Source organism: Phaethon lepturus, unplaced genomic scaffold (genome assembly GCF_000687285.1).
Source record: "Phaethon lepturus isolate BGI_N335 unplaced genomic scaffold, ASM68728v1 Scaffold57204, whole genome shotgun sequence".
Taxonomy (NCBI): domain Eukaryota; kingdom Metazoa; phylum Chordata; class Aves; order Phaethontiformes; family Phaethontidae; genus Phaethon; species Phaethon lepturus.
In genome coordinates, this window is record NW_010533661.1 from 1 (window position 1) to 13,162 (window position 13,162).

General features: G+C 38.9%; 1 protein-coding gene across 2 annotated transcripts; it reads right to left on the reverse strand.

Annotated features, from left to right (window-relative positions):
- Positions 1 to 932: 932 nt before the first annotated feature.
- On the reverse strand, positions 933 to 7,524 carry LOC104615690 (ER lumen protein-retaining receptor 2). 2 transcript variants are annotated; one of them, XM_010285246.1, is made up of 4 exons: positions 7,430 to 7,524; positions 4,278 to 4,436; positions 2,966 to 3,218; positions 933 to 2,170 (listed from the first exon to the last, which is right to left on the reverse strand). In XM_010285246.1, exons 1-4 carry the CDS (start codon positions 7,433 to 7,435, stop codon positions 2,136 to 2,138), a joined length of 453 nt encoding a protein of 150 aa, XP_010283548.1. In that variant the 5' UTR covers positions 7,436 to 7,524; the 3' UTR covers positions 933 to 2,135. The 2 variants fall into 2 exon arrangements, with proteins under 2 accessions (XP_010283548.1, XP_010283549.1); XM_010285247.1 differs by having other exon boundaries at positions 2,124 to 2,162; positions 2,959 to 3,218.
- Positions 7,525 to 13,162: the final 5,638 nt, after the last annotated feature.

Here is a 13,162-nt window from a genome sequence, read left to right on the forward strand (position 1 = left end):
CGCAAAAAGGCGGCCTAAGGGAAGGGGGTGAGCGCGAGAGGGCTCAGGGGGTAAGGAGTAAACCCCGTGCCAAATACCTGTGTATCCCAGCACCCCGTGTGTCCTGGTGCTGCTATGCCCGCAGGACGGCATCTCGACCACCACAGGGCACAGGAGGCACCAGAAAAAACAGCAAAAATGCTTAACAGCGGCAGCTAATGAAGTGTCCTCGAGCTGCAGGCGTTACAGCTGCTCACACCCAGCCACAGCTGCTGGCTTTTGCTACAGCAGCCCTGCTACCTTCTCCCGGCCCTCAGCACAGGCCCCTTCTGCACCGTTCCGTGCAGGTACTGGGGCAACACACCGAAGAGGGAAACTCTGTGAATGAATTAAAGGACAAAGGTAACAACATGGAAGCAAATAACCTACCCAAATCCTGCAGAGTTCTCTCATACTAACAAGCACAGATCTTATGTAGCCCTATGGCTACAACTAGCTCTTAATTTCATTGCAGGACAGACCTCCATTTCAAGCCACTCTGAACAGCAACGGGATACTTGGTGTACTATCCGAAGTATCAGAGACTGCAGCATCTTAGCATATACACTCTGCAAATAAAAAACACTATCCACATTTGGGGTTAGGAATGATAACCATCACTAACTAGTGATGGGGATAATGATAGTAAACTAAGAGAAGATAAATGATTTCTTGAAGATAAATCAAAAACATATACAAGCACCAAACCCTCACCTGCACTAGGCTGGAGACTGAGCTCTTAGCAAAGAAGCCGAACTAAGTCACCATTGCTTCATTCAGTGGTAACGTCCATTGAAGCCTTAAGAAGTTCATACTTCAATATCATAACAGAGACATTAGGCAACTCATCCTTACTACAATTTTTCATCCAGTCTCAGGCTAGCAGAAAACTAATTCAGGAATAAAAATACCCATTTTCATAATTTCATAAAGTGTTTATTGAGGATGGTAACACAGGATAAATCATGCAACAGCTCAGTAAAAAAAGGGAATCATTTAAAGGATAAAGAATGGTAACTGGTGCTGCTGATTTTGAAAAGTTTATAAAAAAAATATTGTCCAAAAGTGACATCAAAAACCACTTGAAGCTGAACATGGAAGTTTCTTACAAAGCACTCATTAAAAAGAAAGTGTAGATATTGTTTAAAATGATCACCTACAGATTACTGTAACCAACAACTTACAAGTCTCCCATTTCTATAGCTGCAATGGTGTAGCAGGGCTGCACATTCAAGATATTTAACCTTCTCTTCCTGAACAAAGAATACAGTCACAAACATTTGCCACTAAGCAACACAACTGCATCTCTTACCCTTCAGGACCTGCGATGCCAAGTGCTTTCAGTATCAGGATTAACTTCCCAAACATCATGGCAAAACAGGAAAGGGCCCATCCTTGTGGCCGCAAAAGATTTCCTTAGTGTCCTCTTGCCATCAGCCCACTTTAGAAGGGGAACAACTACAAAATGTAACTGTTCCCCTGCTGGCACCAACATATATTTTAAGTATAGAACTCCATGTCAGCAGATGGCACAAAGACTGGGCACCAGCACATCACAAACATCGGTGGTTTCAGATTTAGAGTTGACATATTTTCACCTTTTGGAAAAAAATAAATATAGTGGAATGAAAATTGAATCAAAGGGAAAGAACAGATGACTACCATCCATCAAGGATGCACATACCTGTGCACCGAAAACAAACAAAAAAAAACAAAACCAAAAAAAAGGAAAAAAAAAAAAAATCAGTCATTTCAAAGAAATTCTTGAAAATTAAAAAAAAGTTTGCACTTGTTCCTGGTCATAAACAATCTCACAAAAATCTCACTTTTGGAACTATTCCAATTGAAACCATACACTGAATTCATTAATACAGTATAAGTTTCTTTATGTAAAAAATCTTTATACATAGTAATAAAAAAGGTAAAGGCAAGATGCATCAAACAGAAATCTGCTGGTTGTTTTTCCTCCGTTCTTACAGAGCCGCTGATGACTACCTGCGCTATAAAGAGCTGTGTTTCTGACTTTCTGTCTCAAGCATCTTCGCCTTTGCTTGTGATAAGGATTGTTCTGTCCAAGCATCCAAAAGGACAGATGCTGGTGATGTTTTTTTTGGCACTTACGCTGGCAAACTGAGCTTCTTTCCCTTGAGTACTGTAAAGAAAAGTAGGAAAGAAAACAGTTAGCAAAACAGAGACATGATCTAGAAGCACACACTGTTAAAACTTCAAAGGGACCAAAACCTATCGCAGAGTCACTTTGTTACAAAATGGATACACTGCAGTCCTCACAAGCCTGCCACTCTCTTCAATACATACTGGTAAAACTACAATGAATTAACAACTATTCCAATCCTGCCCTTCTGTGGCACCCTGGAATTCTCCCTTTTCATCCTCATAGGACATACTAGCCTGTAACCGTGGTTTCTCAAGAGCTGACTAAAACAACACAGCCCCATACAGCTTTCTAGTTATACAATGGAAGTTGGAATGTAAGGGCAGAATTACTAATGTAGAAGCAATCATTTCTGCTGTGCGCACTGTTTACGCTTAAACAGAAACCCAAAATCCTTTGGACTCTTAACGTATTTAAAACCCTGAGAAACGTGTCTGCAACATGGAACCTGCATAAAACAGTGTATGTTGTTAGAAGAAGCATGAGGATCATGCTTATCGGTGGAAGACAACAGCAACGTGTATTTAGCCATACTTATTTTAAATTTGTCAATTAATCAGACCATTTAGACATTTATATTCTATCCATACTCAAAACAATCCTCTGAAATGCCCCACACTAGCAGAAAGCGTACTTCATAAAGCTATCAAGGAGATTTCAGCAATAATTTGCACACAGAATTAACAACCTAGTAATGTCAATATAGCAGATCCCTATGAATATGTTAATTGCTACATTCCACAACCTGAAGCTGGAAGTTACTGCACTACTTACCTTTTGTAACATACAAATAGAAGAAGTCACAGTAAAGAACGGTCTGGACCACACCAGCAACAACAGCTATGAGGTCAAAAAATCCCTCAAAATAGTAGCGCCAAATCCAGTTGACTAAGTACAAGGCACGGTACAGACCCAAAAAGAAAAGATAGTGAGTAGTGATGGTCTCTGCTTCCCCAGTTTTGCTGATCATAAAAAGTTGAGGGAGAATAGCAACCGATTCAAGATAGATGGAGAAGGTCCACAGTATCTGAAAAGAAAAAAGCCCCACAGGTATACTGAACTATCTTACTGGTAACAGAAGCACAGCAGATATTTGACTTGCCTTGAATATTCACTCTCTAACAATGTTATGAATAGGTACAGTATTTTGGCAAACTATCCTTGGTACAGGAAAAACTAAGTGAAAGGTTCATAATCAACCACAGGATGGTACGAGGGAACAACTCTTGGCAGACAACAGACTCTCCAAACCAGCTGTCTAGTGAGCTGGCAGGCACAGGTTTACTTGTGATGAAACTTATGTGCACCTATCAGTTCAAGATTCACAGTACCATGAAATGCACCTTTTACAGAGCTGGTGCTGTGAAAAGCTGCAGGGAACATAAAGTCCTTTTTCCCCATGTTCTTCCAACTTTTCTAATCTATTGGTTTAAAGAATGAGTTAATACAGAACAAAATTTAAAATAGTGTCTCAAAGTGTTACAATTAAGATTCCTTTACTCTAATAAAATCATTTAACTTCAATAAGTATAAAAATGCAGCTCAGTGTACTTAAAGTAAGCATCTAAAGTTATTCTCCATTTCGTGGGAAAAATTACCTGTTTGAACTTCCTATAATTGCATTTTTAATATAATTTTTCCGACAGGAAAACACATAGCTGCATTTCAAATACAATGTAAGTCTTTTTAATACTCCAGACCCTTTGCAATTCTACATTTAAGAAGTATTACAATTCCTTTTGTTTTCACCAGATGGCACCAACTAGTCACAAACTGCATTCTGGGGCATTTCTTTAACAAACATGACAAAAGGAAGGATACTTTTGAATTAAGAGAACCATCAGAGCGTACTGGTAAAAAGACAGTCTTCTGCTTAATAAAATCATCAATGTTGATAATAATGCTAGTCTCCTGAAGTGCCTTAAATTTTCCACAGAAATCTACACTGTAAAGATGCATGAAGGAAACAGGATTAGCCTGAACCTACTAAACACAGACACCTTTCCAACATTACCCAATCAGCCTAAAAATGCTCATCTTCATGTTTAGACAAAAAAGTATAACCTCCTGCCCACAATCAACTCACCTCCAGAGGAGAGAAGTCATGATTGACAAGAAACGAGAGTCCGCCAACAGGAACTATCAGAAACTCCACTCTGAATGTATCATGGTTTCCATCATAGGTAGCCTTAAATTTCATGTAGATCAGATACACAGTGGCATACGAGCAAGCAATGTAGATAAGCTAAAGAGCAAGGAAAGAGAAAATAAAAAACAAAACAACCCACAGAGGTTGCACCATTAGATCAAACTCACTGAACAAAGATAATCCCAGGCACAAAGAGGAATAAGTGCTGTCTTTTTTAGTTGTTTGTATTGGGGTTTTACATGCTTTTACAGTTCCAGGCTACATGGTGGCATTTAACTTTTCCCAGCAGAGTAATAATTCAAAACCAATGACTCTGGGCTCTACTGGTTTTGTTGCTTTAAAAGCATCACCTTCCTTGTGGTTGAAATGACTGTCCAAAGTTTCTTTAAAGACCCTTTCCTCAATAGACAGGACACTAAGAAACTGATGGAGAAGGAATACCCCTTCTGCTACGGCTGGGGAAGCACTGGCCCAAAACATTTAAGTTAAAAAATGTGCATGTACATATATGCAACAATGATGCAAGGGGTCTTTTTACATTCAAAAGGCCCGGGAATGGGGTGGCTCATGTGGCAATTAAAAACCTATTCAACAACCCCGACTCAGACTCAGCTATTTAACATATCACAGATTAACTGATTTGATTTAGACCTTTAAAAATATCTAAAACCTGAAGAGTGGCAAGTGGCCACCAGCCAACCGGCCATAAAACCTGCAAAACTAAGAGACTGCTAGAAGCACTGAACCAGAATTCAGTTTCTGTTTCAGCTGATGTCTAAGGTTACCATTTTTAATTGTTATGGTACAGTAGACTTCACAGCTATTCCCCATGGAACAGGCAAATAAGCCTTATTTTACAGATGAGAAAACAGAATCAGAGAGAATACATGACTTACTAAAGGTCAATCTGCCATCATCAGGACAGAGCTCACATTGTCCTGGAGACAACACAGTACAGTAGGCTAGACAAACAGTTTAGCTTCTGCCTCAGTTTCATCACAAAAATTAAATATTCCGAACCATTTATCACATTATATATAGGTTCTTTACAACTGGTAAGTAACAGATTAAAAAACCCACTGTTGGCAGATGCTACTAATCACTAAAAGTGCTACTCACAAAATGCTACAACGACTATTAAGGAGCTCAGAATCCAAAGACTCTCCACTACACTAGCATCCTGGCTGACTGGAGATAAAGGACCAGAGGACAGGATATCAGATACAGGAAACCCCTACTACAGGTGTAAATTAATTGTATTTGGTATGGTCATAGAAGACACTAAGAGAAGTGTGAATGAACCCCACCTCCTTACTAAAGATTTCTTCATGAGAATTATAGTGTGTTTTGGGACACTCAAAAAGTTTTCCTTTTTAAAGATATTAAAATAAATGAAAAGAATGGTAGAAAAATGACTCCAGAGTGCACCCAATACTCATATACAGGTAGGATGAAAAAGAAACTGTAAGATACAGAATGCTACAAATCACAAAAATTAAAGCCTGCAGGTCATTAAGAAAGGCAGGTAGTGCCAATTTGTGTATTTCTATATATATTCCCGGAACACAGAAGAAACTAATTTTCCTAAATATTTGATGATCACTGGCAGACAAATACAGCAAGTTGGCACCTGTAGTTTAATTAGCATTTCTCTAAAAATATTGAAGAAAATCCTAACTCTACTAACAACTTTTTTTGCTGCTAGTTATAGCATTTTCCCCAGATTGGAAAGTTCATCTAGTCATGCTCTGGGTAATCTTATTTGTATAGTAGTTCATGTTTTCTACAACTGTGTAACATCACATACTCCTCAATATATGTAGATAGAGCAAGAGACTCTGTTGGGACACTCAAGCAGCTTTGTCTTGGCACTACAGTAATGGGCTGAAAAGCCAACTACATCTAACAGTCTCTCTAAGCAGTAACCTTGGACACTGTAACAGAGTTCCATTTTGCAAGTTAACACTGGATTTGAACACAAGACCACTCTTTCATTACTGGAAAGACTCAGTTTGGTACGAAGTTGAGTATCACAAGTGTCATTTCCCATGTTCATTCCTTTTCTGGGTTGGAAGGCTGCAGAAAAAAGACATGGTCATGACTCTGAATCACAACCAGTAAATAAATTGCAAAAAAACTAGTTGGTCCTGTAGCGCACCCAACAGTAGCTTTCAATATTCTCAGAAATTTTGTAGGAAAAAAGATTGTGTTTCAAGAATACTTTACTTAATCCCCAGTTCTTCATGTAGACCGTAATGTTAAAATTTAAGCACACGTTTGATTTGTTAAAGACAGCGTGAGTGGGTTTAAGATCTAAAATTTTGGTTTACAGTATTATTCCCCTAATTCTTTAGTACATTTTGCATTATTGACTCTCTAATCTTTCCTCTTGGCAAAGTTATACTATCCTCTGAGCTAAAGTTGAAGAGCATCAACAAAATCCAAGCATAAAGGAATTGGATTAAAAAAGTGTCTGCCGTGGTGCCACAAATGCACCAATCTGTACTGGTGCCACAAATATGCTCTACTCCCCCAGTCTACTGCTTTATTTTCTTGTACTCAGCACCAGAAGTTACAGGAATAAATAACAAAACCAAATTTGGGCTGACTAACATTCAGTGGGCAAGTGAACAGGGTATAATCTGATGGAAGCTACATTCCTAAAAGCTTACTCCTGCCAACTTTTGATCAGCCTCTGACCAGACACTAGCTTCAATTCTGGCAATGCATTCTGAATACTAATTTACCTTGTAGTGGATAAAAAGGGATTTACTTAAGCTCTAATGTCTCAACTGAGAATACAATTTATTTGAATCATCCTTCCAAAAGCTTTTATTTTCAATACCCAAAATGTAATTTGTTCTAAATGTCACAGTCCCCATACAAACAGTTTTTAAAAATTACATGTAGAGTGTAGAAAACAACAGTGGGGTTTTGAGTCCATTTTCCACATTCTTTATCCAAAGCCCATCTAGACCCTATTCTGTAATAACTGTGCAGTGGGTCATTTAAAGAGGCTTTTATTAATGAAATTATGCACTTTGCATACAACATTACTAGCTTTTCTAACTCTTCAGTAAATACTCTACCTTCATAGATGTGTTATACAATGAAATGAATGAAGTGAAGAGGTCCAGATAACGGGTAGTGAAGACCAGTGCAAACAGAAGCTGGCTTTTCCCAGAAATACCTAAAGCAATAAAGGAAATAATTAATTATTCAAAAAGTGATGATGTGCTTTAAAACACTTGATGCCAAGGATGAGAAAGGGATATATCCTTTATTTCTAAGCAAGTTGATTACAAAATTAGGACAAAATCCAGACTTCCAGAACTAAGCTGTACAAACAGAATTGTAAGTTCATATATCTCAGCAGTGTGAATGTAAATTACCTATGTACCACGGCACTGGAAAAGGTGCTAGCACTATGTAAGATTTAGAATTTACAGCAGATTTGCAGGCGGTATTTTGGGAGATTACACTATCTGTTCTGCATTATCATTGGGCACTATGTAGCAAGGTTGCATTAGCTTTCAATTCTCAGTGCTGTCACAAGCCTCAGTACATTCTTTAGATGCTGAATAGCTGGAAAGGTACAAGGACAACAGATACTACAGCTCTAGTGATAATCAGAAAGTATGCTAGCACCAATAATGTGATTTTAAAGGAATAAATCAATTTTAAATATACAGCAATTCAATTCAGAAACTTAACTGACCACATGGTGGGGAAAAAAAATTGTCACAGTTAAAAACAGATGTTACTATGTACTATAACAAAATAAAATAAATAAATTAAAAAAAAGAGAGAAGTAAGCTAAAATGATAGGTGTCTACATTGCATCTTCAAAGTAACTTTCGATTTTAGGCCAAAGCCCCAACATCAAAACATTTGTTTGTACTTACTTCAGCCACTAGAGCAGAGTTAGAAGCATAAAAGCTTTGCACAATCAGTCACTAAAAGCTTCTGAAAACTGAGGTGAAGCATCGCTCCATACTGATGCAGTGGTGTGTCACAGCAGGGGGACAAAACAATCTAGCCTGCGCCTCTATCTTGTTATTCCAATTAGTCTTGTTTTCAGTCATCCAGGGGGAAAATATTTGAATCTGTTCAGCTAAGCATGCAGATATTGTTCAAAAAACAAGAGGGAAAAATATTCTCTAGGAAAGGGTTATGATGCAAGGCTGAAAATCCTTGTCCCTTTATAGAGAGTTATTTCTGAGAAAGACTTTTATTAACAGTGCCATGAAGCAATTAGAAGAAAGACTATCTGCTATAGTTATTGAGCCCCTTTTTCACTCAGGCTTAAGAAATACTGAATAAGCTGCCTCAGACCAAGGGACTTCATGTTTATACATTAAGTACAGGAAAAGCTGAAACAGTAACAAGTAAAAAGGGGTATTGTTTGCAACTTTCATATGTCAAATACCTATGAGGTGAGCCTAATGTACTACCTGCAGAACAACCTAACTGCCCACAAGCAACTGTAGTACAGAAAACAGAAAATGCCTCAACACCTACAGTTACGTAGACTGCAAAACTCTAAAACAAAAGCTGTGCGTAATAGAAAAACCCAACAAAACAACCCCCCCAAAAAACACATACAAATCACGTCCCAAAGTTTAGAAAAAAAACTCATTTGACATTTCTTGAACTAGAACTACGTTGCAAAGACAGCTGAAGCAGCACTCTCAGCTGCATCCCAGGTGTGCTCACTGACATGACAACTCTCGACAGAGCCCTGCTCTCAAGCCAGTAACACCACTCAGCAGGCAACGCAGTCCTCAGGTCAGAACCTACAGGACAAAGAAATCCACCTGGACAGATTACAGTAAGGCATCACACAACAGCGTATCGTTACGTTAAATTATTTAGCATGCTATTTTCTTCTAGTAAATAACTGTGAACAGCAAAAAAAGCATATAAAAGACATTAACTATTGATCACGGCTGTACATTTGGATCTGGATGTACTGTCACATAAACATTAAGTATTTGACAAATTCCTCTAAGCCATTGCCAGCTTCACCGCCCCCCAACCCAAAAGTCGTAATTTTTATTAAGGTTTTCAGTATTTACACTGAATTTTGAATCTTTAGAGTAGTCAAATATCCCCAAAACACATCCTAAAGACAAGTTTAAGTGGGCCAGACTAGGCAAAGTTCAAAGTTTCAACCAAAGACCTATGGAGACACAGGCAAACTGGAAGAAAGCAAGACCTATACAACTAGCAAAAATCGGAGAAGGAAACAGGTAAACACTCTGCTCTGTATGAATTTGATGCATTTCAAAACTTTCGAAAAGATATCAATATACCTGCCACAGAGCTGACCTTGGCTCATGGTTGGCAACTACACTGCACTGAGACTATGCTGCTGTTATTCTCATCCTTCTCCCTTTCCTTTTACTCCCACAAACATTACTTAGTTCTTGAGCTAAACAAACATTTTTACTTCTTCTTCCCAAGCTCTGGGCTCAAATTTCAAAGAGTCAAACCTCTCATTTTTGCTTCATCCTCACACATGGAAAAACTCCTTCAACTTCTGAACTCTAGCTTGGCTAAAAGTGATGAAACTTTAATTCAAAAGCCCAGATGATTTTCAACAGCCAGGGAGGACAGCCGAGCTGAAACTGTAGTACTTTCTCATCGACTTCACTTTGCTATCATGAGTTAGGTAAAGAGCAATAGGCAGCAGCAGAGGCATTCAGTCAGCATGGTGCTGGAGTGTGCATACTACTTAACAACTATCAGCTGCATATTACAACCATAAAAATCTACAAACTTAAGTTTTTCTAAGGAAAGACGGTCTCCATGTCATGGAAACTTCACAAGCTTTTTGAAGTATTTAATAAAAAAAGTAGTTTGGTTCAGTATGAAGCCCACATTAGCCACAGAACCACAACATCTTTGGTTCTGCTAATAAAATACTAACATTATGAATTCTGTACTTCCAATTCAGAAAATCCAACCTAACTCTAAACAAAAATTTGTCAACTGAGAAAGGCAAAATTTCCCTTCAAAGAGAAGAAATTCCAAACCTACCTAAGTGGCTTTTTTTGAGAATACAGACAAATTGGCAACAGCCTATGGCAAAGTACTGTCTAGAGTCTTCAACATAGCCTATGAACTGGTCCATAGTAGACACACAAACCAAATTATGAAAGACAGCCACATCACCTAGCAAAAGTATTACACATTTACAACCTACGCTACTTTAGAGTATTCAGCATATAATTTGACAGCCTTGCAACTGCAGGTCACCTTTAACACTTGGCAAATGACACTGAGAAAAGCAAATCAATTTTCAGCCAGTAATTCACAGTGCAAACAATCCAATTTGACTTGGGATGGATTAGACAATACAGTCAGAACATGACAATGTTTGAAAGCATAGGATTCTTCAAGTCTCATAAATTTCCTAATTACGACATGAAGTCAATAATGGAGTTACCTGCTACATTCTCCATGGCTCCTAGTAATTATTTTTGAGCTGCTATTTGGAGTAGCAAACATTTTTCCGAATTCTAAATTTGGAAACTCAAATAACCAGTCATGCAAAAAATAGTTTCCCTGCCAGCTCTGAAATCGTGACTTGATTTGCTTTCCACTTGTTCTCTCTTTAACATACTGACTAAACTGGGGTGGTGGGGGGGAAAAAGTATGTCAAACACTGAAAACACAGACTGCTTCATAATGCAGATTATCCTAGCCTCACCTATTTTTCTCAGTTAGAGGAGTCACTTCTCAGGAAAGAAAATGGGGGACTGATGTGTCCTCAGAAAACAGTAGGCTGCAGCAGAGGTACTCAGGCTGTCCCTCTTTCCAGCTGCTTTTCACAGGCCTCTCAGCTCCTCTTCAAACAAAGGCCTCAGACACACACACAGATGCAACTAGAAGAGAGGAGTCGGCACCATGTGGTTTGCCAGCTCTTCATGGATCACAGCCTACAGTTCAGCAATCAGTTAGAAGCCTTTATTTATTTTCTAACCTGCTGCTGCTTCAAAAGTACACAGTTAAAGCGGCAGCTGGTTTGCCCGCGTTTCCTTATGCACCAATAACCATGAGGTATAAGTTTGTTTAATTTATAAACTGCTCTAATAACCATGCAATGTAAAGAAATTGCGTAAAGCCCTCTAATAAGAGGCATTTCGTAGCGGCTCAACGCTATTTAGGGGTTATTGTTGTGTACAACTTTACAAACATATTTTATGCAAATATGTATTTATGAAGTTTTCATTAGTAGAAACCACAACTGACAACAATGAACCACTACAAGAAACAGAATGGAGCCCCAAAAATAAAATCCCATTTTCCTTTGAGGTGCTCTTTTCATTCTAGACAAACTTCTTAGGCCTCAGACACTAATCTCATAGAAGTAACATGGATCTGGATTTACTCCTAAGGACTCAGACAGAACTGGAAGACACCAAAACCCAATCCCAGACAAACGCATCCCCGCTTCATTTTTTTGCTGAGGAAAATGAATGAAGCAGATGTTTTCTACTGAAAGAGCTCACGTACGTTTGTGTTTGGGAACAGTGGCTAATTTGGTAAAGGGAAGAGTTGAGGGCCCTATGTAATATAGGCACATTTACTTTTCTGTGTGGGAGAAAGCAGTACTGAAGATAATGATTGGTGTGAGTCTACTTCCTTACAAATAAATCCCTAGTAACAGGGATCTTCAATCACAACTGACTTACAGAAAACAATGTGAGATCACTTTTTAAGCAGAAAGATGAGACTAGATTACATTGTACTATACGGTGTAAATAACCTCACATCCAAAGATCACTTAAGAATCTCTTGGGTAAAACTGTTTGAATTTTAGCCTTCCACTAGAATGTCTTGTTTTCCTTCTGCAGACAGCAAGAGACATTTAGTTTTTAGATCATTAACTCTGTTGTTGTTTGTAATCTTGAGTGCATTACTTTCTTAAGTAAGGCGGAAGACAGAACTCTACAGAAGTGTTGCAGAAGGCCAGCCCCTCTCCGGCCAGACCCAGACAGAATTCCTGATCCACTAGAGCTTGGGCTGAGAAAGTTCATTAGGAAGGAGCTCTTGCGCTGCATGACCTCAGAAACAACAGTTCCGCGCTACCACTGGGTTTGGACCACGGAGTCATTTGCTTGAGCTCTTTTGTAAAGGTAAAAACAGTTTTTACTTTATGTGTGTTTAAAACCAAAGCTATTTATTTACTATTTTTTTCTTTCACACTATCAGGTGATTAGCAAAAAGTGACTTGACGTGAAAACATACAGGTTCTGTACTTCCTCTTACCTGTAATGCAAATCCCTTTAATTTCCCCATTCTCAGTTCTTTCAGGTTGCAGCTTAAACTAATTCTTCACGCTCTTAACTGAAGGCTTTACATCTATACCTGGTCAACAGTGTTAACTCGATATTTGAATGATATTTCATGTCAACACATGGCAAACTGATTTCAAGAATAATCACCCCTACTGACAAAGGACCTCATCAGAAAGAAGACAAAGTCAAGCTCAACGCCAAACCCCAGTCCACAGCAGAAAAGGTATTCCTAGGGTCGGTGGCCTGAACCACGTTAATACATGGAGCACCGATATGCCCATTTTGAATTACACGTCCTAGTTTTCTGCAAGAAATCACCTATGCTGCAGAACTGCTTGCAATTCCCTCCAACCACCACAGCGTACACTAGAAGCGAAAAAGCAAACCACATCACACGGAATTCGAGAAAGCACGTACAAAACACGGGAGGAAGCACAAGCGTTTCTCACCCGGGCTGGCAGGGGGGCCGCGGGAGCGGGGCTTCTCGCCGGCGCCCAGCCCGGAGGGCGGCCAGGG